Source organism: Mycetomoellerius zeteki, unplaced genomic scaffold (genome assembly GCF_001594055.1).
Source record: "Mycetomoellerius zeteki isolate Tzet28-1 unplaced genomic scaffold, Tzet1.0 scaffold31, whole genome shotgun sequence".
NCBI lineage: Eukaryota > Metazoa > Arthropoda > Insecta > Hymenoptera > Formicidae > Mycetomoellerius > Mycetomoellerius zeteki.
In genome coordinates this window covers 250487-268791 of record NW_017257294.1, presented here as the reverse complement: position 1 = coordinate 268791, position 18305 = coordinate 250487, and the positions used below count along the sequence as shown (strand labels likewise).

At 34.3% G+C, this 18305-nt stretch overlaps 2 protein-coding genes across 3 annotated transcripts in view; one reads left to right on the top strand and one right to left on the bottom strand.

Moving 5' to 3' along the window:
* Positions 1-4914, top strand: part of LOC108724657 (actin-binding Rho-activating protein) — a 9948-nt gene extending 5034 nt beyond the window's left edge. The window contains exons 1-4 of one of the 2 annotated variants that reach the window (XM_018451119.1): positions 2851-2942; positions 3777-3907; positions 4044-4293; positions 4476-4913. In XM_018451119.1, the coding sequence (XP_018306621.1) occupies positions 2925-2942; positions 3777-3907; positions 4044-4293; positions 4476-4583 (507 nt within the window). In that variant the 5' untranslated portion in view covers positions 2851-2924 and the 3' untranslated portion in view covers positions 4584-4913. Of the gene's footprint in view, positions 1-2850; positions 2943-3776; positions 3908-4043; positions 4294-4475 lie in introns of those variants that run through there. The other variant, XM_018451117.1, reaches the window with a different exon arrangement.
* Positions 4915-12269: 7355 nt separating this feature from the next.
* The window catches only part of LOC108724652 (agrin-like), a 45280-nt gene continuing 39244 nt past the window's right edge, over positions 12270-18305 (bottom strand). Inside the window, 10 exon segments of the mRNA XM_018451110.1 lie at positions 12270-12979; positions 13304-13481; positions 14039-14146; positions 14331-14427; positions 14813-15066; positions 15416-15827; positions 16223-16830; positions 17346-17508; positions 17511-17569; positions 17884-18223. Of these exon segments, the coding sequence (XP_018306612.1) occupies positions 12722-12979; positions 13304-13481; positions 14039-14146; positions 14331-14427; positions 14813-15066; positions 15416-15827; positions 16223-16830; positions 17346-17508; positions 17511-17569; positions 17884-18223 (2477 nt within the window). The 3' untranslated portion in view covers positions 12270-12721.

Here is an 18305-nt window from a genome sequence, read left to right as displayed (position 1 = left end):
AAATAGCGCGAATTTCGGCGTTAGTGAACTCCATGTTTACACGTCTATAACTGTTGAACGCAATATCCAAACTAATCATGCATAGCGTCGTTTTGTAGGTTATGTCAAGACCTTTGAAATGGTGTATAGTATTGCCAGATACGACCTCTGTAGCGCTTTGTACATAGCCGCGAAATTCAAAAGACAAAAAAGCGGAAGGGAGATATTTGACAACCTTATATATACGGCCTCTGGAATTTTAAATAGTATATTTATAACTCCGGGTCTAAGTTTGTCCTAAAGATTTCAGTCACAGATATCGTACTAAATCCGAGTTCTTTCATTCCATCCAGTTCTTTCTCGATTCAAAAGTAGGCGAAAGGAAAGGAATTATTAAGAAAGTTTTCTTACTTAAAACTTTAAAATTTAAAAGTTTCTTGTTTTAAACTCTGTAGAGACGTTAAAAATATATCTCTTCAATATTGTTGTTCTTTTTTTCAAAATTGACGAAGTTATAAGCGCATGAATCGAGAATCAAGCAACAAAGATGGTTTAATGTAATTAAGAAAGTTACAATCGAAAGAGAAAGCGAAAATCTAAAAACAAATGTCTTTTTTAAGGAAAGATGTATATTCTAGAATAACTTAAGATTAATAGACGCTTATTAGAACATGAAATTTTTAATTAAAACTAATTTTTATCAAAACCTCTCTTTTCGAAAATTTTTAAATTAATGCCCGTAATATCTCTATAATGAATTGGCTTAAAAATTCTGCCAAAATATAAAGTATCATTAAGAAAGCATTTTTTAAATTAATGAAATGTTTCTTAAGGAATGAATTCCATTAAAGGTTTACATATTTACATTCTTGAGCTTGTATTACAACTAGAAGGATATCATTGACGTATTCGCACGCGCGTTTATTGATGAGAGCAGAAACGGATCTAATTCCGGAGTATGTTTCAGAAGTAACGAAAATGCAACGTCATAAGCGTCATCTTCTTGAAGCTCCTTTTATGGATGGTCATCATGGTGATGCAGTTTGTGATGTTTGCGATGTGGCATTTCTCGCGAAATGAATATTTACAAAAAATTTACAAAAAGTTCTAAGTTAAATTCTCGCGAGAGTCTCGAATATAAGTAATATTGCTTAAAATAATGTCATTATTAATTTTTTTTAATTGTAGTTCCCGAATTATAAATCAATGACAATTTTAAAACTCTCTTTTTCTCTTTTATTTGATGCTATATAATAAAATAATTGAAAAGTTTTATTTACGGAAAGAATTTTTTGAAGGTTTAGCTGAAGTATCTAAAAATTTAGCTAGATATAGTTTTGAAAATAATTTTATTGGACCATCGAAATAATTATTTAAAATAATTAATGTCGGAGATTCAAGCATGACGATAATGCTGCAAAAAATGTTGAGATTTTAGCAACCAATTTGAGCGTTTTTATATAATTATTTTAATGATCTAATCAAATTGTTTTCAGATCTGTATCTATAGATACAGATCTGAAAACAATTGCAGCTAAATTTTATTATAGCTAAATTTTTAAATACTTTAGCAAAAATATTCCTTTTACGTTATAATGAATATTGCTAATTGTAAGTGCTAAATAGAATGCAACTTGCCATGCTAACGAAGTAGCTTTGTAATGGATAAAGCAGTGAATATCACGCACGACGGAGAATCTACAAATCTAACGGATCCTTAGATAAATTAAGATCACGTGGAATATTTGTAAGGTGTTTTATCGATGTGGACTGCCTCGTGCCTTCGCGATTTACGCGCATTCGAGCTCGTGCGATTCAGCTCGTATATCGTTCGTCTGTCAGTGACAAATTGTCGTCGGTCAAAAGTTAATTTAGGAGATTAAATTCGGGTTGTGCTGCGTTGAGTACACGTTGTACTCGTCGCCTTCTAGACATATACTCAAGTTTCCTGAATGGTCATGCGATCGTTACATGAAGGCCGCTAATTTCGGGAGAAAATTAGCGGTGCACGCGATCCGAAATAATTGCATTGCCAATTGATTTATTGCTCTTTTGCAACATCGACATCGATGCTTTTATAAATTTCTCTGTGTATCATAATTCTAGGTTTGCAGACCATTATAGTGGATAAAAAAAAAGCTAATTTCAGAATTTCTCTTTTTTGGAAATTAAAAATAAATATTTTACTATTAAAAAGACTTATATTAAATATTTTTATTACTACTATTATATACAATTAGTATTATTATTTTTCTTACTTACTATTTTTTTATTCATAGAAATGATTTGAATATTCAAGTTAAGTAAACAAAAATACAATTTTATAGAATTTTTTATGCCTGATAAAAATTAAATATATGTATATGTGTTTGAAAAAAATATTTTTCTGTATTTGTTAACACTAAATTTTAGAATTATGATTTCCACAAATGATTAGTAAGTGGAATTTATAGCGGATACAGATCGACATTCTAGGAAATGTTAACACATTCGTTTTTCGCGAATATCGTACCAATCGTTCATTCGGTAAATAAACTGTTCCGTTTGCGATTTGATTCCCGAAAGCAGAATACAACATGAATGAATCTACGTTTGCGATTGATGAATTATCATTTCCGGAGTATGCAGAAGGCCGTCTGGCAACCAATCAAGAGTCTGGGAATCGGCTTGAAAACGTGGCAAATATTTCAGACTGCGCCGAAATATTCCACGGCAGGGTGGGAGCCCTTGGGACGCCGTTGGTTTCTTATAAAAAGAGCCGCGCAGCATCGCGACATCGTCGTATTCGCGTCGGCAGTGCCGAGTGAACTTGGTATAGGAGTACCGGAAGTGAAAATAGGGTGTCGGTTCAAGATAGTTTTTACTACTTGGGTGAAACACGCGTCTCCTTTATTATACTTTGAGTATTATTCTCTTGTGACTTTGGATTTAATCGCGATACTATAATGTCTTCGATGATGTATGTGAGTATTATTGAAACAACTTCTTCGATTACATCATTCTTCGGAAACAAATTAGCAATAGCATTCTGAAATAATTTGAAATAATTTGAAGGGAAATTTTCAGACAGAGTTAATTATAAAAATATATATGATTTATAATTTTTTATAAATAAAAAAAATAATAGAAAATTAAGATGAGAGATATTGATGATGTTGGAGATGAATAACATTACTTTAATACATTTTTACTGAATCATTTTTCTATATAATTATTTTAACAAATTTAGTAAAATATGGTATCTGTAATATTAATATTTCACAAAAGTATACCTATATATTTATAACAAATTTCTATAAATTCATTAATCTATTAATTGAACTTATCTATGTCTCATTATTAGCTGGAAACAATTTTGAAAAGATGTCAATTCAAATTTAATTTTTCCTTAAAATACAAAGGGTTTTAATTCAAATTCTTCATCTTCTGATACGAATGAACGTATGAGTGCGCGAGTGAATGTAACTACACACGCGACTGTGAAAATTTGTCAAGGTGCCATTGAGATGTCATTTATGGTCAGGGTCAATCCTTAGGCTCAGTTTGGCAAACTCCCAGAAATTCCTGTCTCATAAGGTGCCGAATAACTCAACTCCGTGCAATTTTCATCGAAGCATCTTTAGTCTATGAATTTTCAAAATATAAAATTTATCTCTTCATTTTCAAATTTTACGCATAATGCTTTGCTTGTACAAGCAATTTGTATTCCACGAAATAAAATATTTCTTGATTTATAATATTTTGTCTTAATAGAGTAATAATGAATTAATAATTAATTTGTCTCCCTGCCTTTGAAGGAATCTTTGGGAGCCAAGGTTGCAATGTTCAACCAATATGCTGACAAACATAAAGACAAGCAGAGCAAAAATCCGTTCAGTTCTGGTCTGGACATCGAAAAGCCGAAATTCTCGAAAGAAGAATATGGCAGGTATGTGAAATTTAAAGTTTGTCGTTATTTTACACTTTAATGATGTTTATGACAAATTGATAACGATTTAACTGCTTTAATTTATAGTTAATTAATTAACTATGTTTTATTATTAAATTGTTTTTATCATTATTAGACCAGAAGCAGGTTCTTTATCCGATTTACGCGGTCGCAAAGCGAACGCTCATGTCTTGAAAGAAATTCTGGAGCTTTGCGAAATTATTAGTCATGAAGGCACACCCTGTCGGGATCAACCTGACGTAATCGCCATTACATTCGGCGATATTTTTAACATTTACACAAATATTAGCAACAAATGTGTAGGATTGTTGCTGAGAGCGAGGAAACAGAAGTTTTTAGAATTTGAAGGCGAATGTCTCTTTCAGGTAAATGGATTAATAATATTTCCAACATTTAAATGTTTTCTCATTAAATTGAGAAAAATCATTTAGTTATGAATGGTTTTGCAAAGATTAAATTTGACAAAAATTGACAATTAATTTATTGTGTTTTTAATATTGTATTACTCATTACTCTGTATTACATAACATAAATTTAATTTTCCTAGAGAAGAGACGATGATGTACCGATATTTTTAATCAAACCCATCGAAGATATTCGTAAAGAATATAATCAACGACTTGAGGAAATCCGAAACATTGCACTGGATAGTTAAATTATCACTGTTTCTATTAATGTTATCATCAAATGACATTCGTGACTGTCGCAATCAAAGGATCCAGTTTGACCTGTATTTATTCATTTATATTTCACAGAAAGTAACACGGATGACCAGTATAATATGTAATAATTTATATTCAATCCGTCGATTTTGTATATTGAGAATGAATGAATGCGGATCGGTGTAAATATTTTCGCGAGTGGCGCATGTGAGATATTTTAATGTGACAGTAGAACGATTAGCGATTATAATACAATTTTTATAGAAATATTTTACTGATACTGTTAATTATGTAAATATCTGGCGCAAAAAATAAATAATTGGTATCTCATATATATATATTCTATGTCTTTCAAAGCTATTGCATTAAGAGAAAACGACATAGTGATGGCAACTATATAAGTGACTATTCAAGTTTCATATGTAGAATTAATGTATGTAGTTAAATAAACTATTTTAGAACATAGTTCATTCAATTATGTGTATTAATTCTACATATATAAAATATATTGTAGTTTTTGCCGCACTATGTTTTCTCTGAGTAAGCATAGTTTTACAACAGTCCATATATCCTGTAAATACATTTTTATCGGAATGTAACATCAGGTAGCAAGCTGACGTTATTTGTCATCATTATTTTAATATTAAAGACGTCATTTTGATGTAAAAATGACGATAAATAACGTCAACTTGCTACCTGGAAAGATATATAAATAAGATTATAATATAGTCCTGATTTACATTTTCTTATTGTTTCGAGGAATTTTTCGAGTGATTTTAAATAATAGCAGATTTTAAAAAGAGAGGAAAGAAAAAAGTATGCAAGAAAGATAATCGCATAATTTATATTTGTATATACAGTCACTTTACAACGCGCACTTTGTTACACAGTGTAGCTCGATTACTTTAGGTCAGCGAACGCCAGGTGATCTCAGTACAGACGATATCAAAGTAAAAAAGAAAAATTAATTAATAAGAGGGGCGTTCTGCCGCGTATATCTCTCGCGCGAAAAAGATGGGCGACGACGTTGAATGGGATATTTTATGTCCGTCCAACCGGAAGCTTCGATAAGCTTCTTCAATGTGTTGCAGGACAAACGAGAGCCTCCTATCTTCACCGCGTATTCAGCGTTACGTGCAGCTGATTGAATTTCGTTACGAATTATTGAACTTGATAAAGCTAAATTGAAAACATTTACATTTCAATGTACTGGCAAATTGTCATCGCTAAACGAGTGGTGAGGATAGGAGGCCGAATCTCTCGCATTTTCAAAGGCAGCTAGTTCGATACAGCACTCGATGATACGCGAATACTTCGATCATCAAAATGTACACATCTTTCCGAGAAAAACATCGATAGGGTTTCTATCTCTATATTGGCAGTAGCGTTAGTCGTATATTGCAACGGAAGCCAACATATTTCCTTTCTTTCCACACATCTGCGTTTTTCTCTGACTCGGTTGAAGCGGCAATTTTGTTTATTAAATAAATTTAAGCATATAGGCGTACGCAAAGGGAGGTAGGAGGATACTTGTCTTTCTCCGAATTTAGCAAAAAGAAACAATTAAACTATGAAAATTATTTTTATGACAAAAATTGCGCTATTGCGCAGTTTGTGGCTCACGTGTTATTCGTAAGAAAATTCGTTGAAAGCTGATTTTAATATAAGTATATTAATAAGTTTTTAATATAAGTATTTTAATAAGTTTTGTGCGAAGACGAATTTGTCCCCTCTCCCTCTAACTGAAATCCTGGATACGCCCATGAATTTTATAAATAATTGTTGCAACGCTTCTTTGTAATTTACATTATTAAATTCATAATGTTAAATTATACCCAATTTGAGTTATTTTTTAATCATTTCTATAGGTCGCCATTTTTTTAAATATATCGTTAATTTAATTAAAATAAGGTTAAACAATTTAACTCAAGAAAATGTATTCAATTTGACTCACATTTTGTTTACTATTTACTAAATGTATATACGTTAATGTGGACATTGTTTAATTTGAAATTAACCATAGAAATGGATTGATTTAAATTTTGATACAAATGGAAGTTAAAAATAACAAAATGTTATTTTTTTTAACTCAGGGATTGGGTTACCATTGCTTTTTTAATATCTAACAGTGTATCGCTTGGAAAAGCAAATGGATTCAACAGAAAGAAAAGCATAAAAATATCTAGATGTATAATTTTCATAATAAGTGTGCATCGAGTCTCGAGAAGCGTACATATAGCCTTCTTTCGTTTTCTTCTCTTTTTCATCTCCAATTATAAATATGAGCAAAAATTGCGATAGGATAAAGATGTTTAACAATTGCTTTTCTCTGGTGAGTCTCTTTAATTCTCATTTGCGGGGCACGTCAGTGGTTCGATATGTCGACGATAAGATAAACGGAGAGGGTAAAAAATCTTCCAAAAGACAAAAGTTCGCGTGTCGAAAAGGGAGGGATATGTGTACGAAGATTGCGCGCGATTGATATTCGCGTTGCTCGCGGATATGGTTCAATTGGACAGCGATCGCGATTGATCGATATGCCGTAAGAGCAGTCGTATTTCACAATTTTAATTACATCGTAGAAAGCCGAAATACAAGTATAAATATTGCATAAAATTCTTATCATATAATTTTCTGTTTTGCGATGGTTCTTAGGAATTCTTTTAATGTATCTCTTGCATTTCACGTCAATTCGTGGCTCTTCACGAAGTAATTAGGTTTTTCATGAAATACTACAACATATACGTACAAAGAATATTCAAATATGGGTCGAAGAATCCCGACGATGTTCGCCGCTTTTTCATGTAAGCGTATTTTCCGGGCCGCACATTGAGCCTCCACATTTAGCGCCGAATACGGCTGTTTTATTTGTTCATTTGGCTATTATATTATTATGCAAGTGGCTTTTCATCAGCCTTTCATCAGATATACACGTTTAGCGATAAATGTCGGATGTCAATACGGACTGAAATTAATGAGGGCTTGATTCACACTATCAGGGACGGATTTAATTGAATTGAGACATTGAAAATTCTTTTCGGAAAGTGAGGCTACTTTTGTTTAACATACTCATAAGAAAATAATTTTACACTAACTTATACATTCCTATATATTATTACATATGTACTTCTTTCATATTATTACATCATTTATACTCAATTATAATTAATTCTATGATATTTTTAAATCAAGTAACGCATTAATTATTTATTTTATGATGTTAATTACGCAACACATACAAAAATTTATGTTTTTACGCGTAAATTCTGAAATTTATTATTATGTCTGTCTGTAATTCGGGAAACATAAGTTTAATATATTTAATTATACAATAAAATTTCTTATGAAATTAAAAAAAATTACATCTTATATTTAAAAAAAACGCAGTCTTACATGATATTATTAATCTTATTATATACATTACACATAAAAAGTCGAATTATTATCTACGCAAAGTATGTACTTTTTTCTATCTAAATAATAATATACATATTTAAATCATCAAGTCTTCCCAATTGGAAGATTTTCGAGATTGAGATTGGACATACACTTATTTGTTAATACTGAGTTATTGCAAAGCGTCACTGAGCCCATAGTTTGAATCAAGCCTTTTATACATTGCCTCTGGAGATGTTAACAACGAACAATTTACGACGACGATCGATATGTTACAATCATGGACGTTGCGTAGTTTTATCGATCGCTCATTTAATGCTCTTTACAGAAGCGAGCAATCGTTGTTTCCTTCTGTGTAACTTGCAGCATTCGCCAACATTCGCGAATTATATTACGATCACTTACAGCATTTCTTCAGTTTTTTAGATCGATTTACATTAAGTTCGATTGCCAACAGTGCGGTCCGTCCCGACAACTTCGTTATTTAGCATTTTTTGGCAACAAAAATTTCTTTTGTTCCTCTTTTTTCGAACCATATATTATTTTTGCACTTTTTTTTTACAGTTTAAGTTCATACACTAAAAGAATGATTTTTAACTGAGATATCTAAAAATTTATCTAGATACAGATCTGAAAACAATTTTATTGAATTATTAAAATAATTACACAGGAATTTCAAGTATGCTGAGTAATGCAAAAAGTTCGTCATTCTAGCAATCAGTTTAAGCATCTTACATAATTATTTTGATGATCCAACAAAATTATTTTCAAATCTAGTTAAACTTTTAGATACTTCAGTAAAACTATCTTTTTTGTGTAAGATATACTTTATGTCTGACTACACGTTGCATTTTCTACTGCGTTCTCAAGTTTGCGCGATCAATACGTCATTCTTTTCAATAAACATTCGATATTGAAACAAATTCGTATTTTCTTACACGAGAGCACTTTGTACTAATCGACTTATTTTTTTGCGGGATTTAGCACAACGTTGGCAAGCGAATAACGTCATGACGTTCGCAGCAACTAAAATGGATTATGGTCTCTTGGTAGGAAAACAGTGAAATTTGACGGTGTCTCTCAACGTCACGCGTTATCAGGGGCATCGTAGAAACGCGCGTCGTTGAATGTGCCGGTGTATCGTATATTATATATACCACGGGATTTCTCGAGAGGCCCTTCGCGTCGCTGCTATGATCTTATTTCACAACGTTTACGTGACCGGAAGGAAGCGTTTCCGCCGCTCGCGCACCGCCGGTGGTAATCACGTAAACATCCGTCGAACGTTTCCAGCCTGTTTTGTTCCATCACTTTATCTATTCACGTGGCATTTCTATAAGAATCGCGAGATCGAAGATTGATGATTCTGCTGGAACACTCCATATCTCTACCAACTTTTTTATGAATTTTTCAAAGAACGAAACAAAATTAATATCTTTTCAAGTAGTTCTTCAAAGAACTTTATAGTTACAATATTTTTAATGATTTTTCCGTACAGCATAAATCTTTAAGGGATGTTCTAAAAACATTCAAAAGACATTCCCACAACATCCCTCGAATAAAGTGTGGAGTGTGGGTGTTTAGCGTTTACATAACGGGTTTTAGCTCATTAGTGTTTCATTATTAGTGTTTGCGGAAAGAGATAAAGATGGAAACGTTTGACGGTTTTTAAATTATCAACAACGGTTGCGTACAAGGTAAGAATAAATTCACGTCGATTAACTTAGGCGTTTAGCTATTCTGTTCGAAGGGAAGAACACGTTCACATCATTAGCTCGATATGCGTGCGTGTGGTTGTCCATATATTGTATATGTATATATATATATTTATTTATGTATATGCGTGCATATAATGCGCTCTCTTGAGTCACGCGAAAAATAAATGATGCACATCGCGAGCATCGTTCGAAGGCTAATCCGTGAATTGGTTACGATAATTAGGTCGTTACGATGATCTTTAGGACCGGTTACAGTATGGTACACTCTAAAACGAATAATTAAATTCGTTATTTAGCAGCGCGTGTGGATTTATTTACAGGTCACCCGCAAAACTTTTCCGCGCGTTGCGTTCTCTTTCGCCGCTCGTGCACACGTCTCGTCGTTGCATTTCTGGATGCGAATTAATTTATCGGGATCGGCTGTGTCGATTGCAGATTGTTGTAGCTATGTGGAAAATCTTGCTGTTGCATTCTGTCGTAACGCGGACGTTTCAGCAAAACAACAAATTACGATGACGTCAAAATTATGTTAAAATGAATCGTAACTGATTGGAAAGTAACTTTTAGTAATATCATTTTCGAGCCATTTTGACATCATTTTGATGTCACGATGATCAAGTAAATATAAACTAAAAGTAACATAACATCAAAGTTACAATAATTTCACACTCAATCATATAAATGTAATATAAACATATGTGTTACGTAACAGTTATATTGTTGAGTGTGAAATTATAACATTGATGTTATATTACTTTTAGTTGATGTTTACTGGGGACTTGTGTTTTGCTTAAAGTACACAGGCATGATTTTCGTGAGAAGTCCATTCGCATTCAAATTCGATTAGTAATTAGCGTGATAATCCAAGCAAATTCGCTTAAAATAGCATTTCATATTTCTTTAACATTAAAATGGTGATTTTGAAATTAAGCTTAATTGGAACTAATACTTTATGTATTAGTTCAACTGATCGAGTCGTAATAATTTAATAATTTAAGTCGAATATTTTTGACGATGTAATAATTACTTAAATAATGTAAATAATATGCTGTTCTAATATTTATATAAATGCTAGACGTTGAAAATTGAAGCTGTTAAAGAAATAAATAAGTGTCTAACTTTTACAGATTTAATAACATTTAATAACTGTTTTCTTTCTATAAAGTAAGAAACGGTTTATTGAGATCGTAAAATAATATTTTTGAATCTAATTCACGAGATCTCTGAACGGTCACGAACTATACTCACGTCAGCCATCGTCAATAACGTAAAACTTGACCCCGATTTTCGTCCATCGAATGGAATGTAGAATCCTTTGTATATAAGTGTGTACGTATAATATATATATTTATATATAATATATTTATTCTCTTGCGCATTTGTAAAAAGCCTCCCCTACTTAAAAACAACGTGTCGTGTCGCGTGAGTTTGTCTACTATACTGGCGATAAATCAACAAGTCCTTTAAAATACATATTTCCTCTATTCTCCGGGAAATCCATTTAAATCTCTCTACCGAACACTCAAACATAACACCGATTTATCGTTTCTTTTTTTTTCTTTCTTTCTCTCCCCTCGCTTTTTCGTGTCACCGTTGTCGCTTTTCGCCTGCATGCGCTTTAGTCAGTCTTGGCATCGTAAAACGTTTAGGTGCTTCAGTACAACTTATAAGTAAGATTCTACAACGAGGTCCGCTTTGAGTGGGCCTCTCTTTCTTTCTCTTTCGCTAAATCCGCGCCGCTGGCGCGTTCTCCACATGCGTATACAGATAGATTCATACATACATATGTATCAATATTAATCTCGTCACCTTAAAAATATATTATTGTCTTTCGATGAAAACGTAGCACTTAATTCGCCGTTCGCTTTTGCTTCTCTTCCTCTTCCTCTTCATCCGTCCACGCGATGATGATCTCGATGACGGACTCTGGTATCTGAACAATATAAACGTGAAATAATCACGACCCTCGCAGCTCTTTTCTACCTTGATATGGTCGGCTTGTGAATAGTGAATGATCGAACGCTGCTACGACTGAGTACTTCTCTCTTTATCCCTTATTAATTATTTATTGGATGGCCCTATGAGAAAGCAGTACTCGCGAAGTTTCTATAATACGCCGATAAATCCCTAGTAGTGTCCGCACCTTTCACGCGATATAACAATAGAGTCACGGTTCTCTGACTTTAGCACAGAGTAACCGTACTCCTTAAGTAGACGACCCTGCATTCTATAGTGGAAGTGTTTTGGTTCTCGTTCTGGCTCCGGCTTCGTTTAGAAGTTTAAGCTTTAAACGAACAATGTCATTTTCGATTATAATCCTGGATTTATTATCTTCATTATTTCAAATAGATATGGTTGTTGTTTAAGATCGAAGGTTCTATGATCAGATTTAAATCCATGTTTTTCCAAAAATATTATGAATGATTTTTGAGAATGGAAGCTTTAGACAGTTCTGGTCCTACGAAACTCTGGTCCTGTTGAGACATCTTACAATAAGAGATCAAATTTTTATTCTCCGAACGATTTTTCAGATTCTATCTGTATTTTTATGAGAACTTCATTTTCTTTCGGGAATGTTGTACCGGAATGCGGCTTTGCTTTTCCCTGAGAGACGCACGTTGTGTCAAGGACCTGGTGCGATACGCATGAACGAGGACCACTTCTTCGCACAACTTTGGCAGGAATCAACACGCCGCTCGATCGGATTGGACATGATTGTTTCACACTTTGTCTCGACGGCGAATCTTCGTTGCACTTCGTAGTCTATTAGTTCTGGGAACACCAGAGACGCCCGCCGAGTCTCCAACGGCGTGGGATGGCGTTGACGATCGTCAGGATACGTTATCGTATTTGTCGTTGTTGATATTTAGGCGATCGTCGATCTTGGTCCGCCGCGTGCGATTTACGCTCGCATTCACATCGCGCGATCAACTCGTCGACGATGGCGATGTCATCGGGTTGACGAGATTCTCTGATATCGACGTCGCATTGACGATCGTCGGACTCGGGGTTCGTTATCATACGTCGTTGTCGTGGCAGAAGTCGATCTTTCGTCTAGCGAGTTGTAGCCGCCGTTTGTCGACGATGAAGTCCGTTACACAGCCCTTGATACCGCGATGGCCGGGCTTGCCGCCGACGAAAACCTTGCCGTTGGTTGTCAGTAACGTTGTTTCCATCGAGACTTTGACAGGCATATTCTCGTCGATCTGAATCGTACACGCTTTTCGTCGTCTGGACGCTCGGATGTGATGGAAGACTCCGTCGTCCACTCTCTCCTGCAATTAATACAATATTAATAATAATAGTGAGAATCATGGAAATTTTGGGGAGATAATCATATCGATTAGTAGAATTGTCGGAGATGCCAATTTGATCATTTCCTATTCTTGTTTTCGGAAGATTAAGTGTAATATTACTTGTATCATTAGAACTATTTGTATGACAATATATTGATATATTTTCAACTCACATATTTTCTTTTTGTTGTATAACAACAAAAGGAATATAAAAGTAAAAAGAGGAGGAAAGATTAATAAAATTGCAGAGAGTAAAAATAAAAAGGAGAGTGATATCTATTAAATCAATATAACAGCGCTTACCTTACTCTTTACGGATATTTCTTCATCAATCTTACTCTTATAAGTAAGCACCACGTGACCATCATGCAGAGACAAAAAGAGATGCTCCAATTTTCCTCTTCCCACCCACGCGATAAGACCGTCAGGATGTACCGTCCTTAGCCGCAGCTCAAATTTGTTCGATTGCTGTCCTCTGCGTCTAAACGAACGTGTTCGTAATAACAGATATTTATTAAAAAGAAAATTTTATTTCAATTTTGAAGCTAAACACATGCTAATAATTTACACTACGAAGCTACGTACTTTTTTACACTAAGGTATACGCTTAGATGGGAAGTTAAAAAATTAATAAATATTAAAAAATTATAAAAAGAAAGTTCTTTCAAAAATTGTTGAATCCGCACTTGTTGATTCTTTTTATTTTAAATTTTGTGTATCAAATACAAAAGGAATAAAATTGCGATATTATTAAAATAATACTTTATATATATATTGTGTAATATGCGACAACTGTGTCATTGACAAGAATTATTGTGTGAGAAGCCCATCTAATTGTATCCATAATTACGATGTTACGTCGATTCTACGTCAATTACATTCCCTATTACGTAATCAAATAATTGGCTCCGCCGGAGTGATTGCCAGGGATGTGATTATTGGAGTTTGTTATACGACACTACCATGCGCGAGCAGGAAAATCAATGTATCCCTCAAACGAGTACATCACAGCCATTTTCCATTTTCTAGAAAACTTACTCCGTGTAATCGTAATTGTCGTACTCGTAGTCGTCGTCCTCCTCCAAGTCGTAGTCGGAGTAGGACTCCTCAAAGTACTCGCCGAGGGTAGTGTTAGTCGAGTTAGTACTAGTTGGTGGTTACATAATCAGAAGGTTAGTGACAGTAGTTATAGTTGGGAACGCTAATTAGCTTAGTCGTTGAGCGACCGAAGTTACTAATTTTAAGTGCACCTAATCAAATATCCTAGAGGATGTGACGGTCTAATGTTTCAATCGTCATTTCTTCGGAATTCTAGCTGAGTGTTACTCACCTTCTTCCGTAGCGATGTTTAAATTGTAGGAAGTTATCACCCTCGAAGCGTACAGGTCGCTCCGATATCTCGGTGCCGGACACATCGTAGCCCATAACTAAAAGAAATATTTATGTTTAAAATTTTTTTTTTAAAACTAAATTTAAAATAATTACAACGGTATAATAATAATTTTAAAATATTGTAATTGTAACGATATAATTGATCAAAAGGTAAAATATATTTTAATTTTCCAAAGATAACAAACATGTAATATTTAAATATATAAAATTATTAAAAAATCTGTTTTACGCTATATATATGGAATATATAATTTCTATGATTATTAATATTATAGAGGGATTTAAATAAATTTAAACAATTATAAATGGATTTAAAGTCTTTTTAAGCGTGAAAGGAAATAATGGAACAAAAAAAATATATATATAGAGAAATAAAAAAAATCTATTGAGAAATAATGAAATTGCGAAGAAAACGCTTACAGAATTCGCAATGCAAGCCGTTGTAACCGCTAGCGCATTTACAGAGATAACTATTCAATAAGGGAAGGCAGACTCCGCCGTTGTGGCAAGGGTTCTCGTTGCCGGGACACGGTAGACCGTCGTAAATCTCCGTGTTGTGTTGAGTAACATTCACGGCGAGGTTCTGATATGTTTTGCCATTTACCATTAGTCTCTGTACGGCACCTACTAATCCGGTCCAGGCTCCGGACAGGCGGTGAACTTCTCGCCAATGTCTATGGAAACAAACAATTGTGATCATATATATATTATATATATATATATATATCGTTCGTTATTCAGGCAGTATATCAGTGATGTGAATTTATTTTTTATAACACAATAATTGAACGTTAGAATGTATATATAATGGATGTTGTTTTTATTATAATAATCCCACACAACACACTTTGTTCGAGGGACATCCTAGATGTTTTCTAGACGTTTCTAAGACATCTCTTGAAGGTCTGTGTTGTTTGGGTAAGTATAATAATATGATCTCAAAGATACGCGCTAATTTAGAGCCATGAGCAGAAATTTCGAGACAATAAAAAGTAAATATATAATTTAATGAAAATAACTCACTTGACGCCACCAACATAAAGCGGCATTTCTAGATTCAATTCCGTAAGAGGACTTCCAGACAATCCCCTGGCGACGGTTCCGTCGTCAAGCTGAAGAACACCCTCTCTGCCGAGTCTGTTAATCCTCACGCAGTGCCACATATCCCGACTAACCGGATCCGGTGAAGTAATGTTCGCGATACCACTACCGAGATTGAATCTGAACTCCAATCGGCTGTGAACCAAATTCAGACTGATAAAGTCGCCCCTGCCATTATTCAGCTGACCGTTGTACAGTAGTAGGCCGTCATTTGCGCGCGTGAGAAACCATAACTCAATGGAGAACGCTTTCGCGACGCCTTCCAAAGAGGGCAACTCCAAATATCCATTCCCGTTCATCTCGGGAATCAACAATTCCGTCAATTCGGCGTCTACTGAAAAATTAAATAAAATTTAAAATAATTCAACAAATAATAAAACACAAGACATTAACACTTTCTAATAATAATAAGTTAAATTAAATCATTACGAATAAATCAACGGAATAAAGAAACGCCAAATACTGTCGAGGCTAGATTTTGGTGTCTAATAATGTTCCTATATATATTTTTTAAATCTACTTTCTAGTTATAAACAAAATTTACATATAAAACATTATTAGGCACCAAGCTTAACCAGCCTTGACCGTATTTGACGCTCTTTACTTATTTGTTTTAACATTTTCGTTTTTGAAACTATATTGGAAGCTCAATATTTATTTGTAATAAAAAGAAGAAATAAGATCAAGGAAAAGTTTTTTCTCCTAGAAATCAGATGCTGTTATACTTACGGATCTCGCAGTGCTCGCCAGTTCTACCAGGCGGACACTTGCACACATATCCTCCTTGCGGCAGGATGTCGCAAGTGGCACCGTTTTGGCAGGGTTCGCCGACGCACGGGTCCAGCGATTCCTCGCAGTTTCTGCCGGTGAACTGCGGTGGACATATACACTTGTAGTCCGGTGGATCGTACTTTTCCACCGCATAATTGCCGTGGTCGTAATTTTTGTCGTACTGCAGCTCGGAAATGTATTCGCCTCTTCTCGCATTCTTCTTGGTCCTTCTCTGATCAATCGACGTGCAGTGAGAACCCTTGCATCTGACTATGTTCACCCCGCCGTTTTTGCCGTTGCCACCTCTGTTGTTCTTGTTTTTACCTCTCTTCTGTAATCTCCTGCAATCCCGGCCGTTACATAGGTCTTCTTCGAAGATCGGTTGGCATGTCGCGCCGTTTTGACAAGGCAGATTAGCGCACGCATTGTCGCCGCATTCCTTTACGCGATAACTCTCGAGAACGTCCCTATCGTGACCCACGTGCAGATCTATGTTGTTCCGATTGATTTTCAGCTTGCGTATGCAGCCGAGGAGTCCATGGTTGGTGCCGATGTTGTCATAGACCCTGTTTAGAAATTTATCTTGTGTTTAAATATTCTATTTGATTATTATTTGATATCTAAATCTGTAGGAGAGACTGTTTTAATAGTTAAGAAAAGTTTCTTGATCTAAAGAGATAGTTAGTTTATACTTCGGCAGAATTGAATTAAATAATTCTTGAGACATGAAATGGTGAATATGAGTTTAGAAAAATTGATTTTGAGAGAGAGAGAGAGAGAGATTTTTTTATAATAAATAAGTTTTAACGATTTAATAACTTTTAATCTGAATTAAAATATTTATTTCAAATTACGTTTTCTCTTTCGATTTTGATCTTCTTAATAACATCAAATACTCTTTGCTTGGCTTATTGAATTCTGAGATTAAACGCTTATAACTTCGACAATTTATAAATATTAAAACATTTTTAAGATTCAAGATTAATAATATATAAACTATAGTACAAATTTGAAAAATGATTATTTTACATATGAGAAAGCTTTTTCTTTTATTTAATAGTATAAAATTTTAGAATATTACTTGGTATAATTAGTCGGCATGTTTCCGATGAAAGTATCCTGATTCAAGTCCAAAGACTTCAGCATTCCCTGACTTTGTCCGGCCACGTCTTCGCCGTCATTGAAAATTAATACTCCGTCTTTGTGATATCTTTTGGCCGCCACTCTGTGGAAAGTCTTCATACTCTTTCCGGTGACGTGAGTACCACGGGTCCGTTGCCCAAGTTATATCTAAACTGCACGTATCTGAAGCACACAATCATTCATGAGCTCCACAAATTAGATATACCAGTCATTAATTTCAACGGAAAGTTTATATGCGTTTTTTGTGTTTTTGTATTTTTTGTCACTGTTAAACGGTTACGTCAATCAGTTCTATACAGCTAACATGATTATTTTGATATTTGAAGCATGTTATAATTATCTTCATCTTGAAATTAAATTAACAGTTATCTTAATAGGTGTTTCGAAATTAAAGTTACGAGGTAAAAGAATTGGATTATTGTATATATTTTCCTCAGAAAATATTTTTTTAGATAATCGTAATAAGGGATACCAACCCATCGACAATGGCCAATGAGACAAAGTCGCCGGAGCCATCATTTTTCTGTTGATTATACAGTATGATTCCGTTGTCCGCGTACGTTTTGAACTCGACCTCGATGCTGAATTTGTGATACGCTTTCAGCCGGTTCATCCTTACGTAGCTTTTGCCATCAAAGGAAGGTATCTCATAATCCCGCTTGTTGATCTCCTCGTCACAAAGCAGCCCGGTGTAATTTGGTCGACATATACAAACGAAAGTTGCGCTGGGCAAATCGATGCAGGTCGAAGTCATGTGACAGGGATAAGAAAGACACGCGCGAAATTCCTGGGTCGGTGTCACCGGAACGTAATTAGCTAAACAAATGAATAGCAATCAGGCGAAAATTAATCTTCATCTGATTACGATGACATTGATAATTTATCGGCTGGAAGCCGA